Consider the following 19,852-nt stretch of genomic DNA (forward strand, 5'->3'; position numbering starts at 1 on the left):
AGTAGCTAATACTAATACTCTTTTCCGTTGGGTAACAACAAAGTGAGGAATTAATGCTAAGTTGGCTGCTTTTAGCGGCTTATTCTAATTAGGGGTGAATAATTATTAGCAGCAAATGCTAATACCGTTTTCTCTTTCCTTATAACAATATGAGCAGTTAATGCTAATTTGATGTAAATTAGCATTATATTAGTGAGGAGTTAATGCTAAGTAGGCTGCCATTAGCAGCTAAAGGTAATTTGAGGTGAATAAGCACTAGTAGCTAATGCCAATACCCTTTTCTCTTGTGTTATAATGATGTGAAACGTTAATATTGTTCTCAAACAACAGAATGAGAATGAAATATTGATTCTAACAGGGCCCGTAAACAGCATTAGCTTAGCAGCATTAGCTTATCAGAGTCTCCATCATGGTCACACAAATCCTTAGCGGAGCAAAGTGGCCTACTTAGCAATAGCTGCTGTAGAAAGCAAAGGGAAAACAGTATTAGCATTAGCTGCTAAATGTGCACTTGAGAACAAATCTATTGTGAATTCAGCCGTGAATGTAGTGTTTCCAGTAAGCTTCCATTTCCAAATGTTAGCTGCTCCTGTCTGCCTCTTTGTCACACACACAGACTGAAATGATTCACAGCCTTGTTTCATCCTTCTGTCAGTGTCACTGACTGTCACTGTGACTGTGGACATACAGCATGGGAAACACACACATGGCTGATACTTGTATCTAAAGTTACAAAATGTTGTCTCTGTCCAAATATTACCTAACTGTAAGTCTACTTTTAATGAAACTCTCAACATGACTTATCAGTTATCATTAATGTTCCTGCAAACAGACTCCTTGAAGACCCCCTACATAAATATCCATGTACTATCCAGCTAGACTAGTGTGTCTGTCCCTGCAAATATTCCTTCATGTGTGATTGTTCATGTCTCATCTGCAGAAAACAAACAGGAAGTGAGTGAAAGACACAGGAAATGATTCCAGCTCTTCCTCCTATATCAGACATTCTCTCCATACCTGAGAGTGTCCAGTCTCCAGCCTGGATCCTTCAGTCCAGCCGACAGAAGCTTCATTCCTGAGGGACCTGGATGATTGTAGCTCAGGTCCAGCTCTCTCAGATGGGAGGGGTTGGAGGTCAGAGCTGAGGCCAGAGAAGTACAGCCTTCCTCTGTGATCAGACAGCCTGACAGACTGCAGACACACAAAACAACAATCCATCTGTTATCCATCTCTATAGCAGCATAACTAAGTGATGGTTCAGGGTCACCTGATCCAGCTCTAACTATAAGTTTTATCAAAAAGGAAAGTTTGAAGCTGATCGTCAAAGTAGAGAGGGTGTCTGTCTCCTGAACTCAAACTGGGAGCTGCTTCCACACCCAGTCCAACATAGCCAGGCTTTCTTTGCTGCTTTGACAAAACCTCAAATCCCAGTCAGAGATGGTGAGCATCATCACAGTGATGATCATTTCTCTGTTAACCCAGGCTTTCTGCTTCAGGATCTGTGCACGCTCACAGAACAAGGAGACCTTTAAACATCATTTCACTAAATGGATGGACTGAGCTCAGCCTACAGATGAACTGGATAAATAAAGATTTGACCTCAGTGTGCTCAGTGTTCCTGTCTATTCCTAACATATTCCTAACATGATAGCTGCACTTTAGAGCTCTAAAACTGGAACTGACACATATTTAAACTCCACATGTTACTCAGTACATCCAGTTCTGACACTCGCCCACAGTCCAACAAAGGAAACATGGAGATCACATCAGTTTGTCACCAAAGTCTAATTATTCCAGAGGGCAGTGTTGATACAACTAAAGTTATTTTTAAGCAAAGTTGAGTTTTTTATCGTCGGAGTACTTCAAGTCTGAAGTATCATTTAAATGCATTACACGCTGTTGATGGCAGCAAACAAACCACCCAAACAAACAGAGGTGGGAGGCTTGGGCAGACTACGTAGATTCAGCTAGTGGGAGGAGTCAAGATAAACCAAAGAAAGACAAGCTAACAGACGCCACAGTGAAGTGAGTAGCTACAAACTTCAGGCCAATTAGTGTTGTTGAAGAAGTCGGTCTGAGGAACGTTCTTAGGATCAACAAATGACCGCATGTATGAGCCTCCCTCAAGACGCACCATCACAAGAAGAACACATGAGCTGTAGAAAAAGGAGAGACTACGACAGCCACAGCGTTACAACGTGCACCAGCTGTTGGTCTCTCTGTAGACCTGGGAGTTATAGTACATGATATTAATGAAGACTGGGAGCTGCATTCTATAGCAAACAATTTGTTATGAGGTAATCAGCTGATCTTACTTTAACCGGAAGCCCTTCACAATAATTGCAAAGCCTTTATTTTGTCCAACTACCATCAGTTCGTCTGTACTGATGGTAACTTAAAGTCACACTAATGCAGTTTAGTTTGTATAGTGTAAGTAGTAGAAGTATACTACAGTACTCTGATCACTGATAGGATAGATTTATGTAGATATACACCTTTGTGTTTAACATTACTGCATTATAGTACTGTGATCTTTGTCCTTATATATGGCTATATTAGCTATACTGATGTACGTACATATAACTGGATATGTAACTTATCTATTCATCTTATTTGTCATGTATTTGTATTGTGTACTTCCTTTTTGTAAGAAACCACACACATGATCACAGCCACAAGAATCAATCAGTGAAAGAATAAAGTGCCTCAAACCAAACCTTAAGCTCCTTATTCCACACGCTGGGCCTTCAGTGGTGTTCTGGCTGACACACCAGAGTGACTGGAGTGCTAAAGAGTGAATCGGACACACCAGTGTAATCCCTGATATCTCCACTACATTTAATCGTCCTTCAGCCTGTGGCTGCAGTTAGCTGGTCTGCTAGTTAGCTGGTGTGCTAGTTAGCCGGTGTGCTATTTAGCCGGTTCGCTAGTCAGCTGGTGTGCTAGTTAGCTGGTATGCTAGTTAGCCGGTTCGCTAGTCGGCTGGTGTACTAGTTAGCCAGTGTGCTAGTTAGCCGGTTCGCTAGTTAGCTGGTCTGCTACTTAGCTGGTTTGCTAGATAGCCGGTGTGCTAGTTAGCTGGTGTGCTAATTAGCAGAAATGTGACTTTACAGCTCGGCCTCACTCACTGACATTAGTCAGATATGACTGAATCTATATCACACTTAAAGCTTTCTGTAAATGAAAGGCTCAGTGAAAACGAGGCACTTCAGTCAATTTTAAAACACACACTCTGAATATAACCTGATCCAGACCAGGTTATAGGTTCAGCATCAGTAACCACGGTGATGTAGCCAGGTAAACACTTGTGCATTTATGCTCACAATCACTCCAGTTAACCCAGCATGCATGTTTTTGGACTGTGGGAGGAAGCAGAGAACCTGAAGACAACCTACACAGGCCACACTATCACCCTTATTTACAGAATTATAATTTAATTGGGTGATAAAGTAAAGAAAATAAATATTTTAATAAAAAAATATTCATAAATGAACTATTATTCAAGTAAGTAAGTAGAATATATTTATATAGCACATAATCTCGTTTGTATAGAAATGTCTTCATCTGCTTTTTCAAAGAGTCAGTGGAGTCTAGACAGCATAAAGATAACAGCAGGGAGTTCCACAGCCTCGGTGCCTGAAAAGCTCGATCCCCACGTGTGTTGAACCGAGTCTGTGGGACCAATAGTGACCTCTGACCTAAAGACCTAAGTGCTCGGTATGAAGCATGAGGTTTCAACAGGTCAGAGATGCACTGAGGAGCTTCACCATGTACAGCTCTAAAAGTTATGAGTATAATGTTAAAATGAACCCTAAAATTTAGTGGCAACCAATGAAGAGAAGCCAAAACTGGAGTAATGTGTGACCTCTTGTTTGTGCCAGTTAAAAGTCTCGCCGCAGCATTCTGTACAGTGTGAAGCTCCAGAGCTGATTTGTTGAGACAAGTAAAAAGACCATCACAATACTCCAAGTGAGTAGAGATAAAAGCATGAAGAATCATCTCAAGTTCTGCCTTTGACACCAGTCTGAGTTTAGAAATGTTTCTTGGATGATAAAAACAGTTTTGAAACAGTTGTTTAGAGAGTTTCTCAAGCAACATTGAACTGTCGAAAATAACACCTAAGTTTCTGAGACTCGATTTAATGGAAGGACCTAAAAACTGATCTGCTGCCTAATTTCTGAAGACATGTGATCAGGAGCAATGATCAAAGTTTCTGTTTTATCCGTATTAAACTGGAGAAAGTTGAAGTTTCACAATTATTTGATTCCTGAAAGACAATTATTTAAACAAGAAAATGTATCAAACTGAGAATCTTTGAAAGAACAGTATAACTTAATGTCTGAATGTCATCAGCGTAGAGATGATAAGAAATATTATTGTAATATCTGATAATTTGGCCTAGAGCAGGGGTGGGGAACTCCAGGCCTCGAGGGCCGGTGTCCTGCAGGTTTTAGGTCTAACCCTGGGTCAGCACACCTGAATCAAATTCATTACCAGGCCTCTGGAGAACCTCAGGACGTGTTGAGGAGGAATTTAACCATTTAAATCAGATGTGATGGATCAAGGAAACATCTAAAAACTGCAGGACACCAGCCCTCGAGGCCTGGCGTTTGTCACCTGTGGCCTAGAGGACGTATATAAACCAAAAAGAGAATCGGGCCTAAAACAGATCCTTGAGGTACCCCAGAAGGCAGAACGGATGTTTCAGACAACACATGATTCATACAGACAGTCAAAGATCTCTCAGATACAGTAGATACGACAAACCATTTTAAAGCAACACCAGTAATCCTGAACAAGTCCTTCAGCCTATTTATCATGATGCTGTGATCAACAGTATCAAAAGCAGAGGAGACATCCAACTCAGTGCACTCTCCAGAGTCTGCTGCCATCAGAATGTCACCACACACTTTAAGTTAAGCCATCTCAGTGGAGGACAGTTTACAGAAACCAGACTGGAAAATGTCCAGAACACTGTTTTTCTCCAGAAAGTCGTTAAGTTGTTCTGCAACTGTTTTTTCCACGTTCGTTCAATGATTCATTACAATCAGATTTAGTATAGACTGGTACACGAGGAATATCAGGAGAGACAATTTTCATAATTGTATCAAACAATACTTTGGTTCTTTTCTGAAGCCATTAGATTTGAAAACTATTCAGTTCCAGCTTTTTTATCATGTTGTTAAGTGAGGATATTGATTCCTTGAGATGTACTCGATGAACCTCAAGCTTGGAAGCCTTCCATAAACGTTCTAACTTGACAGAATATCTCTTGAAATTTTGAGTATTTTCATTTATCCAGGGATAGAAATTTGAAGAATGGACAACACTTTGCTTCAGAGGTGCCGCTGTGTCTAAATAAAATGGACAAAGTGTTGTCTCCAGGAGTTTAGCTGATTTAGAGTGGCCAGGTACGGTGGGTGTGCTCCGGTTAAAGAACACGGAGGCAGACTTCCAAATTCAGGTGATTTATTCGGTCTGTAGTGAGGATACAGTCACCTGACCTAAACCCAGTGGAGATGGTTTGGGATCAGTGTTGGGCAAGTGACTTTGAACAAGTAATTATAGTTAGTAGTTACCAAGAAGTAACTAGTAACTATTAGAGATGGACCGATACGATATTACGTATCGGTCCGATACTGACCTAAATTACTGGATCGGATATCGGAGAAAAATAAAAAATGTAATCCGATCCATTAAATATCACGAAAGCACCTCACAAAACTTGCAACACGCCGTAACTCACCTCAGAACGTTAGCACGTCGGAGCAGTATGCATCACGTGATAGAGCGGCTGTGGCATGCGGGACCTGTCGGTGGTCTGGATAGCATTTGGAGCTTCGCTAGCAACCCGGCATTTCATCTCCGACAAAGTTATCCCGAGAGAAGTAAAGCAAGTGTGTAAGTCCATCTCTGAATGTTTGTAAAGCATTCCTGCGTTAAGCTTAACAAACGACTGCCTCTTCTTGCTGCTACTTCAATCATGAAACTGCTTAATGATCAGCTGATCGGCTTTTCTGTCTCGAGTCCGTCTCTCTTGTTTGTTTTTGGCCCACTTTGCACCAGAAAGAGGAAACCAGCGGCTGAACAACAGCAGCACGTTTAAGCTTGATCAGCTGTTGTTAGAATTTATTTAATATTACTTTCTACTCGAGGATCTTTTTCTACGTAGCTGACGCTGGTAACTGTGCAGGGGCGGATCTAGCAAAGTTTAGTCAGGGGGGCCGATAGGGCATTAACAGGGAAAAGGGGGCACAAAGACATACTTTTCTTTCTTATTCTCATTTAAAATGTCGAGCTTTTAATAAATAATTATCTGACACCCAAAGTTTTAATTTGATGTAAAAGGAATAGCAGTCAATTACTGTATATAGTGACTATTAACTCTAATATATATACCCTAGTAAGCTATAGTACTTTTTCCTTTGGGAAGGTACCATCTGTGCAGTCTGCAATTTTGTTGAAGAAAGATGTTGAATCTATTTAATATTTCTTGAAAAATAATTGATTTCTGTGCATTTTTTTTCACACTGCATCAAATTAAGGTTGATTACATCGATTAAGCATCATGAGGTGGAGCGTGAGGGGTGGTTCCCTATTTTTTATTTATTTATTTTTGTTGTTGCTGGGAGTTGGAACCCTATTAGTTAGGTTGCTTAATATTTACGCTAAGTACTCTTTAAAATACCAGAATAGGGAGGATGGTGTAGGTCTAAGTTTATTAGATTGATCAGTATTGCTGAACTATAAATATTTTTTTTGTATACAGGTATAACAGAATAGCTTTAGTGTAGTTGTTGTTTTAAACTTTAGTATGAACTTATACAAAATGCAGCAAGATATTTAAAAAACAGTTTTGTTGATTAAAAAACACTATATCGGATTCATATCGGTATCGGCAGATATCCAAATTTATGATATCGGTATCGGACATAAAAAAGTGGTATCGTGCCATCTCTAGTAACTATACTACTAACTATAGTTAACTCTACGTAGTTACTTAGAGTTAAAATATTGTAAGTCAGTTACTAAAAGTAATTAATTACTTGAAAAGTAACTATTGCGTTACTTTAAAAAAAATGTTCAACCCTCTGGGGTCCAGGGTATAATTGGCCATTTTTAACTACTTTTGATTTGACCTCTATATTCCACCTTTAAAAACTATTTACTTTGCCTGTTTGGTATCATTCTTTTCAGCACAACCTCACGTGTCTGAATTTACAGTTATGTTTTCATTTTGACATACTGTATTAACACAATTGACCTAAAATCAGACAAAAAACAATATGAGTAGAAAAAGTTATATTTTTTACTGTTACAACCACAAACATGTTTAATAAATCATTAACTTGAAATCTAATAATTTTAATATTTTAATAATATTTTAATAATAATAATAATAATAATAATAATGGATTGCATTTATATAGCGCTTTTCGGGCCTTAAAGTGCTTTACAATGCCACTATTCATTCACTCTCACATTCACACACTGGTGGAGGCAACTACAGTTGTAGCCACAGCTGCCCTGGGGCAGACTGACAGAAGCGAGGCTGCCATATCGCACCATCGGCCCCTCTGGCCAACACCAGTAGGCGCTAGGTGAAGTGTCTTGCCCAAAGACACAATGACCGAGACTGTCCGAGCCGGGGCTCGAACCGGCAACCTTCCGGTTACAAGACGAACACCCTTAAAATCCTATACACAAGGTTTGCAAACAACCATTTTGTTATTTGTAACAATTTACCTTTTACCTTGATTTTTTAAAAATAACTATTTCAAACTATTTACAGAACAATCAGCTGTTCTGCATTAAATAAGATGCCACAAATTATTTGTGCCACTCCAAAAAAATAATTTCTGTCCACCATAAAGGAGAACATCACAGCCTGATACCTGCAGGTCTGACAGCAGCAGGTGTATCACTGCTGTTTCTACCTGGAGACACCGTTTACACTGTAATCTGCATTTGCTGGTTTTGTGGCAGCACCTGTAACAATTCCATTCAATTCAACTCTATTTATATAGTGCCAAATCACAACAGTCGCCTCAGGGAACTTAACATTCAGCAATTGCCTCATTGTTCTGACAGACAACATAAAACTATCCACTACACTACACACTAACTTTTTTTGTTCTTTTTTCCCCTACACACTAACTACACAACACAACATACTATGCACACACTCCAAATACGCTAAACGTCACAAATCTCTCACATCTCACACCATCACTCCTAAAACTTCCCCCTCTTCCTAAACAACCAAATGTCATGTTGCTATATCATTTTTTTGATTGGTCGACATGGTTCATTTTTCCACCAACAGGAAAGGGATGATTTGGGGTTTTTTTTGCTCATAAGCAGAGAGTGCTTGCTGTGCTGTCCTTAGACAGTAAAAGTGACGAAACTATTGAGGAAAAAAACGCTGCGTATATATTGTTTATCATGACTCTGGTTTTATGTGACCTATCAACACAATTTAAAAAACTGGTATATGTCACCTTGTTGCTTTGTAATCTTGAAGTGGTCATGTGATTGGCTTACCATGAATACTTTATTCTTCCTCAGCCAAACAGCAGCACTCATGCGATTGTTTTGCCCCCTTAGCTCCAGGTGTTGTGCCAAAAAGTGATCGTCTGCCAGAAAGTGATCGCTGTCCGCGGGAGTGCATGCAGCTGCTTAACCCTTTAAAGCCGGTCAGAGTGGGCACACTCTGTTTTGCGTAACATAATATTCCAGAAACACGCTTTGCCGATCCGATCAGCTGTTTGTAACACTTCCTACTTTGGAATTGACATCAGCGTGAACTATCGCATATCCGCCATGACCTGCCCAAAACCGGAAGTGATGTCATTTTTGCAGAAATGTATTTTTTACCATCATGGCCTCATAACCCTATACTAGTGTTTTTTAAAGTTATGTTTGACTTTCTGACTTTCTGTGTTGTTTCTGGGATGCTTAGGACTCATATTGCACTGCTGGAAATAGTTTATTTTGATGCATATGCTGCTTTTTTGCAAATTTGCACTATAATATTTATTTTCGTTTTTCCTGCAGTGTATAGAAATTAGTGTATTTCAAAAATAAAACTATGAAGGCACTCAAAATAAATTTCATGTGGTGGGAAACTATTTTGTGCAACTTTTTTGCATTTACAGTTTTGAGGGATAAGCCTCTTAACCCTCCTGCCATCCTTTAAAAAACTCACACCCATCACCCTAGGGACCATTCTCAGCCACGCCATAAAAAGACCATATATCCATATTTTATTCCACTTTAAATTAGCCAACCTTGTAAAACTACTTCTCCCTGAAATATTCATGTAAAGTTTTAATTATATTTTCGTTGTTTTAACCCTTCAAATCCCAGTGTTATTACATGAGCGCCCTGTGTTATAAGCCCCAAAAACCAAAAAACGAAACTAAATATTTCCACAAAAAACCAGTTGAAGTAATATGTGATTGTCATTATAAGTAGGCCTTTAGATGGACCAAAGATTGGCACCAACATACATTTTGACCTGCCATTATTTTTTTGCATTTTTTTTGCAATTTAAAAATTAAAACTTCAAGGCCCTGAGTCTTCATTGACATCCAAGAAAAGAAGAAAAAATAAAATCATATGATGATAATTTGGGGTTGAAAAATAGCGTTTATAATGGAAGTCAATGGGCAGAAAATGGTCCCCAGGGTGATGGGTGTGGGGATTTCTGCTGCTCAGCCATTTTAGGCTGATTTAAGGAATTCACACTGGAATATTAACATTGACAGGTAAAAACTATCCTGTGGCAAGTTTGGTTATATTCCACTGAACACAGTGGAAATGGCAGCCATTTAACACATAGCAGTGGCACAAAAAGGTCCCAAGAAGGCAGGAAGGTTAAATTTCTCTAACTAGAAATATATGTTAAAAAACAAAAACGATTTTCAAATTTTTTTTAGTTTATTGCACTTTTTGCAATTTATGTAATTTCTATGCACTTAATTAATGCATATTATTAAAATTTAGGCTGTAATGGTTGTATTGATGTAGAGCAACTTGAAATGCTCCCAAAAATGGCTCCACAGCATGTAAAAATATAATATAAGCTGTGGCGGACTTGGTTCTATGGTAAGTCTTAAAGGGTTAAAGCTGTAGCGCCCAGATTACTTATAGCTACTTCCATGCAGCTGATATAAGATTGGTTGTTGAAAAATAGTAACGCAACCGCACCGAATCCAATTCAGGATTTTGATTTCCATCACACTTCCACTGGATGCCCAGCTGCTCTCCTATTATGTGATTATCATCAACACAGAACTGGAGGATAAGACCGCGGTTCTGGGGGTTGGGAAGCTCATCTTGTAACCAGAAGGTTGCCAGTAGGATCTCTCTGTCTTGGTCGTTGTGTTCTTGGAACACAAGACACTTCAGTATGTAGTTAGTACCGGGCGACTCCCCTCCCCCACATCGGCACCAGAACCCTGTATTATCTACAGGGTAAGAATGCCTGTTTTATCAAACTATGGCTATTACTACTGTGATCATTTGCAGCCCAGTGTGCTGCTCTCTCTGCTGGGATGAACCACTGGAGCTCACCCAGTCATCCCTTTCTTTCTCTCAAGAAGAAGTGAAATAAATGTATTTATTATGTTACGAGTCTAATATTCTTTAAATCAAACTGTAATGAATAAATGAAGCAAGAAGATTTGGTGGCTCCAAGTGTTGTAGAAGAAAAGATAAACATCTCATTTTGAGAAATCAGCCTTTAAAATTAAGTAAGTACTGTGAATAAAAAACTAACAGCAAACCAATCGGTAGTCGCCAATTACTTTTGAAAGTAATTCGGAGTCCAATTATCCACTCAAATGTAAATAAAAGTTCACTTGACAGCTGTATAAAGGTTACCTGTTTATACAATAATATAAGTCACATTTCAAATGATCATCTGTGGAAAAGTTTGAATCCTGACCTGAGAGTTTCCACTGCACACTGTGAACTCTTTAGTCCAGCGGACAGAAGCTTCACTCCTGAATCCTGCAGGTCAGAGTTACTCAGGTCCAGCTCTCTCAGACTGGAGGACTGGGAGCTGAGGACTGAGGACAGAGCTTCACAGCTTCTCTCTGACAGGTTACAGCCACTCAGTCTGAAGAAAGGATGACAAGAAGACATGAAACACTTGTGTTAAAGTATATTCATGGTGCCATGAGGAGCTACTACATTTACAATATTTCAACACTGTTTCAGGACATGCTGGAATCCTTATTGCCTCATGTTACAAAAGACAAATGTGGCAGTTTAGTGTGATTTGGATGGATTCATTAAAAAAACAAAACATAAACACTGTTAATTTTTTCCAAATGAAATTGATTAAATGATGTTAATTGATGAAAAAAAAATCGATATTGCTTGATCTGACCTCAGCGTTTCCAGTTTGCAGTATTGACTCTTCATCCCAGCAGACAGAAGCTTCACTCCTGAATCCTGCAGGTTGTTGTTACCCAGGTCCAGCTCTGTCAGATGGGAGGACTGGGAGCTCAGGACTGAGGACAGAGCTTCACAGCTTCTGTCTGACAGGTTACAGCCACTCAGTCTGAAATCAAGGTGGAAGGGAGACAAGATCAACCAAACAAATCAGAGCTTTATTGCTTTTTTATTGTTTTTAAGCAGAAATCAGTGAGGTGCTGGTAGATTCTGTTCTTTTGGTTTATTACCCAACAACACACACATACACTAATATTTGTGACTTTTGTAATAGTAGCATTTACAATGCAAAGCAACAGCGATCACAGATTGAAGGGGCCTGAATAAAACTACAATGCAGTGATTTTTAAGATGACCTGTTCTTCCAATTTCCAACAACAGATTTCTCCAACCTTACAGTTAAAAATAATTCTTTATCTCATACTGAATCTTGGTGCACCTCCCCCCAGTTTATTAAAATGGAGTGGTACTGAAGTTGCTGTAAGTGATGTGTGATGCCACTGATTTCCTTTCTGATCCAATACAAAGTAAAATTCAGGCTGGTATCTGCGATACTGATGAAAACTATTCCTTCAGAATCAATACAAGACATCATAAGAAAATATGATGTTTTGTATAACATAAAAAGCCTGAATTTTAAAATATTCAGTTAATAATCAAAAACAGATGTGACTGAAAATAATAAAACTGAGAAACATTTTATGGCCATTCGATCCTTTTACAACCATTGCAAGAGCTTGGTTGGCATAGCCGGCAATACGTTGGATAGTAATAAGTCCGGTGGGTGATGGGCTCCACCAGGGCTGCCCTTTGTCACCGATTCTGTTCATAAATTTTATGTTTAAAGGCTGTATCAAAAGTTCATTCAAGTTACAATATTGTGGTCAAAAGTTCTCCTTTTTTCTTTTATACTATACAACTACGCTGTCTCATGGTTTTAGGACACGGATCTGTCATGGAAGAAATCTATGACCACTTTTAATCAACATTTTAAAAATAAACATGATCACAGATTTACTCACAGAGCCTTGTTGGAGGCTTTGACCACTGGCAGCAGCCTCAGAAGAGCCTCCTCTGAAGCAGAGTATTTCTTCAGGTCAAACACATCCAGATCTTCTTCTGATGACAGTAAGATGAAGACCAGAGCTGACCACTGAGCAGGAGACAGTTCACCTGTGGAGAGACTTCCTGATCTCAGGGACTGTTGGATCTCCTCCACTAGAGAACGATCATCCAGTTCATTCAGACAGTGGATCAGATTGATGCTTTTCTCTGCAGACAGATTCTCACTGAGCTTCTCCTTGATGTACTGGACTGTTTCCTGATTGGTCTGTGAGCTACTTCCTGTCTGTGTCAGCAGACCTCGTAGGAGAGTCTGATTGGTCTGCAGTGAAAGACCCAGGAGGAAGCGGAGGAACAAGTCCAGGTGTCCATTTGGACTCTGCAAGGCCTTGTTCACAGCACTCTGGTGGAGAGATTGAAGTTTTAGTTTGTTAAATAGTTTAGACCATGTAGAGGTTGCTTGTTGTTCTTCCAGCAGGTTGACTCCAGAGTTGATGAAGGTCAGATGGACATGAAGAGCAGCCAGAAACTCCTGAACACTCAGATGGATGAAGCAGAACACCTTGTCCTGGTACAGTCCGCTCTCCTCTTTAAAGATCTGTGTGAACACTCCTGAGTACACTGAGGCTGCTCTGATATCGATGCCACACTCTGTCAGGTCTGATTCATAGAAGATCAGGTTTCCTTTCTGCAGCTGATCAAAAGCCAGTTTTCCCAGAGACTCCATCATCTTCCTGCTCTCTGGACTCCAGTGTGGATCTGTCTCAGCTCCTCCATCATACTTGACCTTCTTCACTTTGGCCTGAACCACCAGGAAGTGGATGTACATCTCAGTCAGGGTGTTGGGCAGCTGTCCTCCCTCTCTGGTTTCCAGCACATCCTCCAGAACTGTAGCAGTGATCCAGCAGAAGACTGGGATGTGACACATGATGTGGAGGCTTCGTGATGTCTTGATGTGGGAGATGATCCTGCTGGCCTGCTCCTCATCTCTGAATCTCTTCCTGAAGTACTCCTCCTTCTGTGGGTCAGTGAACCCTCTGACCTCTGTCACCATGCCAACACAGTCAGGAGGGATCTGATTGGCTGCTGCAGGTCGTGTGGTTATCCAGAGGCGAGCAGAGGGAAGCAGTTTCCCCCTGATGAGGTTTATCAGCAGCGCATCCACTGAGGTGGACTTTCTAGGGTCAGTTAGGATTGTAGTTTTGTGGAAGTCCAGAGGAAGTCGACACTCATCCAGACCATCAAAGATGAACACAACCTGGAAGTCTTCAAAGCTGCAGATTCCTGCTTCTTTGGTTTCAGTAAAGAAGTGATGAACAAGTCCCACCAAGCTGAACTTTTCCTCTTTCAGCACATTCAGCTCTCTGAAAGTGAATGGAAATATGAACTGGATGTCCTGGTTGGCTTTGTCTTCAGCCCAGTCCAGGCTGTATTTCTGTGTTAAGACTGTTTTCCCAATGCCAGCCACTCCCTTTGTCAGCACTGTTCTGATTGGTTCATCTCTTCCAGGTGAGGCTTTAAAGATGTCTTCTTGTCTGATGGTTGTTTCTGGTCTGTCTGGTTTCCTGGATGCTGTTTCAATCTGTCTGACCTCATGTTCATCATTGACCTCTGCAGTCCCTCCCTCTGTGATGTAGAGCTCTGTGTAGATCTGATTCAGGAGGGTTGGGTTTCCTGCTTTAGCGATGCCCTCAAACACACACTGGAACTTCTTCTTCAGGGTGGATTTAAGGATACGATGACAAACTGCAGCTTGAAGTTCTGAATGAGAAGAAAAATAAACACTCAATTCCAAAAAGAACTAATCTTTAAAACATGTTGCTCCATCTTCCATCTCTGGAAAATGTCTCATTTATCCAGCAGCTTAAATCTTTAGATAAATCCTCTTACTGCTCTGCAGACGGTCAGCCAGCTCCTCCTGCTTCATTCTCCTCAGGAAGTCCACTGTGATCTTCACAAACGCCTCTCTGCTGCTGCTCCTCTGACTCTCTAAGCATTCTGGGTAATCTGGACTCAGAACCTTCTGGATCTTCTTCAGCTCGTTCTTCACAAAAGTGATGATGTTGTCCTCCAGCAGCTGGAACAGAATATTTATGAATGAGCCAATCAGACTGAAATCATGGAGCCAAACATCAGATCCATGTTGGACACACTGACGATCCACTGGTCTACAAAGAGCAGCATGGAGATGACTGTGAACAGAACAGATGTAACAGTAGTTGTTGTACATGTACAGACCATAAATATGGAGTCCAGCTGTGTTTGATGCTGCTGGGCAGACTGACCACTGGGAACCTCTGAGCTCTGCTGGTCCACTCTGTGGAGGAACCATGAAGGATTAGATCAACACAGGATAAAGATCCAGGAGTTTCTGCTCAAATAACTTCATCTGAATCAAGTCTGTCAAGTTTTAAACTCTCAGATTGTGAACATATCAGTAATTTTCAGTCTGTTTTCATGGACGTCCTTTCAGTGGTGATGTCAGGGATGATTTTGAAGAAGCTCATCACCACTGAACCATCAGCAGATCACTGCTCCAAAACCAGAACATGATCCGAGTCTCCCTCCACCACCAGAACACCAGCTTTACTAACGTGGTAGATCAGTGTAGTACAGATCAATAACTGATGAGTCATTTGATCAAAATCACTGAGTGCTTCACGTCTGACCCTCTGATGCTTCTGTAGACATTTTGCATATTTAATGAATGTCTGACAGTTTTACATTCATTCTATGAACACAGTGGAAATGTTGTGTTATAGTCTCCATGTTGTTTCCAGCATCATAAATTCTTAAGTTCAGAAAATTAGATTCTTTCTTCACAGCTGAAAAACAACAACATTTATTCTCTATTGAAATCTGCATCGTCCACTCCAAAGGTCACAATCTGAAGGTAACATCTGGTTTTGTTCCCTGTGGTTAACTCTGAGCATCAGTATGGTGGGATTTATCCACTACATCCACACCACTGTGGTTCAGTGTTGTCCTGATGGAGTAACAGCAGCCAGTATGATCCAGGCTTTAGCTGCTGGGTCTCTGTGTGACCTCTCAGACTGTTTAACAGATCAGACACAAAGAGAATCAGAGCAGCTCTGTTCTTTAAAGACAAACATGAACCCACTCAGGTCACACTTTCCCCACAGATATGAGCATCACTGTCCTCAAACAGCAAATGACCAAGTCGAACATTTGGATCTTTTCTCTTTCATTGTTTTCTTTTTAATGAATCTTTGTAACAATCTGAGGATGTTTCAGGTCATATTTATCCAGGAAACACAAACATGTAAAGGAGTCATCACAGCTCTCTGACCTCGTTGCTCCAGGTTCACCACTGAAGACTGGAACGTCGCCTTTGGACCGGTCGCTCCTCACAGATGGACAGCTGGACCCTGCAGACTGTGACCTCTGACCTCTGCAGACACAAACATGATTGAAGCAGCTGTGATCACACAGACTGCAGATAATGCAGCTGTTTCCTGTCAGTAACATCCTCTTAGATTAGAGTTCAGCTTTTTACAGGAAAACTGGACAAAACTGATTTTTGTTACAAACTCATTTTCATTTCCTCTCAGCTCACAAACACAGTCAGACAATCAACCAGAGTCAACACTGATTATAATGTCAGTGCAGAATTATTTCTGTTACTCAGTGAGTTCAGCTCTCTGACCTCGTTGCTCCAGGTTCACCACTGAACTCTGGATTTAGACCTTTGGACCGGTCACTCCTCACAGACGGACAGCTGGACCCTGCAGACTCTGCTCTGTCCTCCTCTTCCTCCATCATCATCTTCAGTCAGTCTGAGAGGTAAACCACAAACACTCAGTGAGTTCACATTAACAGGAGGAACTGAGTTACAGTCGCTGACCTCTGACCTGTCATGTGACCATGAAACCAGGTCAATATGTCTGTAGGTTCAGTCATCCAGGTCATGTGATCTAAGGAGCTTGGAGAGAAAAGAGACGTCTTTAAGTTTCTGGAAGACGTTTCATCTGAGAAGCTTCTTCAGCTCTAAAACCAAACGGTGGAGAGTCCCAGATATTTAAACCTGAGAGGGAAAGAAAGCATGTCGCTGACCCACCACTGATGTTATTTCAAGGAGGAAACTGAGAGCCTTTGCACCAGGAGCACAAACATCAGCTCCAGCAATGATCCACTGATGTGTTTTTATTCCATGTATGAATGTTGTTATTGACAGAGATGACGTTTGTGTGTCAGTGATGCAGTGACTGTTGTTGTTACCTGTACAGGCTGGTTAGACTCTATGAAACAGATCATACAGATCTCTGCATGTTAGAAGAGACTATTAAAGGTCATGAATGAGACAAAGGCAGGGAGGCGTCCTTTACAGCTAAACAGCAGAGTGAGAGAACAGCCAGCACCTCTACATTTATCACATTATACAGCACATGTATGATACTGACAGGGATGAGAAGAATTTAGTGATTCTGATCCCATCATTGATATTACTTATTGATTCTCAGTAGCTCTGCTCTGACAGTCACCACCATCACTGAGCAGCATATCAAAGACATTTGTGCACATTAACTGCATGTTGTGGCTCAAATGTTTGTGCATGTTGGAGGCATTTCCTCTTTGTTGTGATCAGTGTTGGTCATTACTCAAAACAGTCATTATTACACATATTACACAGAACACTTTAATTAAAAGTAATGGAGTACGTTACTTCATTACTCCTCATAACATTACTTTGATGTTACTGTGTGAAATGAACAAATGAGCATGTAACAACATAAAGCTGAGGTACAGCCCCACACACCAACACAGATCCTGATGAGGTCACGTGATGTTTCTCTGAGTGTTTATGAACACAAATCAAAGATGAAACAGCACAAAGACACTTCAAAGTGATTCTACTGTAGAAACATGAACAGGTAGAAACCTGCAGCCTGACTGCTCATCACTTTGTTACCTGTTCAAGTTCAGCAGCAGCAGCTCACTTTATCACGGTGCTGGTCTGGGGTCAGTGTTTACTCAGCTTTAACTCACTCTGGGTTCTTGGCTAGCCTAGCTTTAGCTTAGTGTTAGCATGCTGTGTGCTAGCTTAGCGTCAGAGCTCTGCAGGTGTCTCGTGTGTAAATATTAATCACAGTGACAGTAAAGGAGGTAAAGGGCTGTGACGTCATCACGTACGCTGCGTCCTCTGTGGGCTCTGAGTGAACTCAAAGTACAAACTACAAGTACACAAACACGAACGTAGCTCAGAGTGGCGGACACACTCGGCCTCGTTGGTCCAGCTGTGAGTCCGTTACCGTGAACTATGGAGGGCAGATTTGTGCTGAACTAAGCTGCACACAGCTGATGTTAGCCAGGAAACATTACACACTGACTTTAATGGAGAGACCGGAAATACAAACACACACAGTTTGTTGTGTGAAGAAATCAAACACGAGCTGAACAAACAGTAAAGTTCCTAAAGACAAACTGTTAAAGGAGGAAACAAAGCAAACTTACAGTTTCTTCACACCAACAACAAGCTCCACTCCACACCTGGACACTAAACACGGACACACAGGTGAGCTGCTTCCTGGAAGGAGGCGGGGCTCCACCTGAAACTCAGCACAGGTGGGAGGGGCTCAGCTCTGTGTGTGCTGATGTGTTAACTTTAAAAATATGCCGTCTGACTGCTCAGACTGAGTCAGAGTAAAGTTCACATGCTGACGTGTGGAGACATGAAACCTTGTTGTAGCTGCAGGTGTGAACACACTGATCCCAGATCAGCTCTGCTGTATTTGTAACATGAACATTTCTGCTGCAAAGCTTCAAATGTTCAGCATGTTTCTCTGTTTCCAGTCTATAGATCCAGTCACACTTTCTACCTTCACCTGTGCAGTAAAGACTGAGAGCAGAGCTGAAAGCAAGCGTCCAATCAGTGAGCAGCATCAACACCTGAGCTTCATTCAGACTCTGTTATTGAAGATGTTGTTGGTACAAAGTTCATCTGCTGCTCACATGAATCCATGAAAGATTTATTTCACTGAATGTTTCTTCAAAGCTCATTTCAACCTGTTGAAGTCATGAATGAAAGTGCAGACTGAGAGTGGATCACATGATGTTTGAGGTGTGTCATGTGACATGTTCAGTATTGTCACACATGTCTAGATTGTCCCTGATATCATAACTGCTCAAACACTGATGATTATATTTGAAGAATTATTCCTGATGGCAGCAAAGTTTGAATGGAGCTCTCTGTCTGTGCTGATTTGTCGCCCTCTGGAGGTCAAAGCACAAACTGCATGATGTCACTGTAACCACCACAGTGACAGGAAGTGTTTTTATGACTGAAACACTGAAATGATGCTAACGGCTGTCGTTAGGCTCACTGACAGCAGTGCTGATGTGTTCATGTCAAACACTGGCTCAGGTCAGACTCCTTCATCCTTCTCCAGCGTGAGGCCGCCCTCAGACCCACAGGAGCTCTGACCTTTGACCTCCTGACCCTAACCATTTTAGTCTTGTTGCATTTGCAAATCCATCCAAACTGTAGCCGAGCAAAAGAAGCTGGAAGTTGTTCTATGAATGATGTTGTTGAAGGAGCTTGGAAAGAAAAGCGTCTGGACTTCTTTAAGTTGCTTGAAGAGGGACATGGACGTCTTAACGCCCACTTACATCCTGGGACATTTGATCACAGGAAATCACATGATGGGGTGGGGCTAGATCTCACAATGGGTTCACCCAAAACCTTGGCTGATTGAGACCCACACCCGTTCTCACACCGTGGCTCGTGTGATTAGGTAGAGGATCAACAGGGGCTCCGTGTCCCTGAATTTAAACTGAATCTAAACACACCGTGCACAATGCCAAGTTAGATAATGGTTAAAAGAACAAGATAAGAATAAATAAAAAGATAAAATAAGGATAAAAAATAACTTAAAAAAATAAAATAAAAAGATAAATAACTGCAAATAAGTACAAATAAGTAACTGAAGACACGTGTGGTCTGCAGATGTCGATGTACATGGATGTACATGGAGTTTAATGTGCAAAATGAACTTAGTGTGCAAAGTGACCTGATGTGCAAACTGCAGTTTGAGGTCGGTCAGCTGTTCAGGAGTCTGATAGCAGTGGGGAAGATGGAGTTGTTGAGTCTGGATGTTCTACATTTCACACTTCTGAACCTTCGTCTCGAGGGCAGAGGTGTGTCTCTCCTCTGGACTCTGTGATGGTAGCTGCTCTGCAGAGAGGGCAGCGGGGTCCTGATGATCTTCTCCACAGTTGTTATCACTCTCTGCAGGCGTTTGCGGTTTGCAGTAGTGCTGCCGTACCATGCAGTGATGCAGCTGTCAGGCTGCTCTCCACAGTGCAGCTG

General features: G+C 41.2%; 1 protein-coding gene across 1 annotated transcript in view; it reads right to left on the reverse strand.

The window, feature by feature from the left end:
• Positions 1-12,481: 12,481 nt before the first annotated feature.
• Positions 12,482-19,852, reverse strand: part of LOC146575276 (protein NLRC3-like) — a 227,691-nt gene continuing 220,320 nt past the window's right edge. The window contains exons 2-6 of the mRNA XM_085269953.1: positions 16,193-16,322; positions 15,836-15,937; positions 14,764-14,842; positions 14,416-14,602; positions 12,482-14,286 (exon numbers count right to left, since the gene is read on the reverse strand). Of these exons, the coding sequence (XP_085126079.1) occupies positions 12,482-14,286; positions 14,416-14,602; positions 14,764-14,842; positions 15,836-15,937; positions 16,193-16,311 (2,292 nt within the window). The 5' untranslated portion in view covers positions 16,312-16,322. The remainder of the gene's footprint in view (positions 14,287-14,415; positions 14,603-14,763; positions 14,843-15,835; positions 15,938-16,192; positions 16,323-19,852) is intronic.

Source organism: Mchenga conophoros, linkage group LG4 (genome assembly GCF_057382185.1).
Source record: "Mchenga conophoros isolate Kocher_MC1m ecotype Shallow Benthic linkage group LG4, M_conophoros_male_GT1.1, whole genome shotgun sequence".
Lineage (NCBI taxonomy): Eukaryota > Metazoa > Chordata > Actinopteri > Cichliformes > Cichlidae > Mchenga > Mchenga conophoros.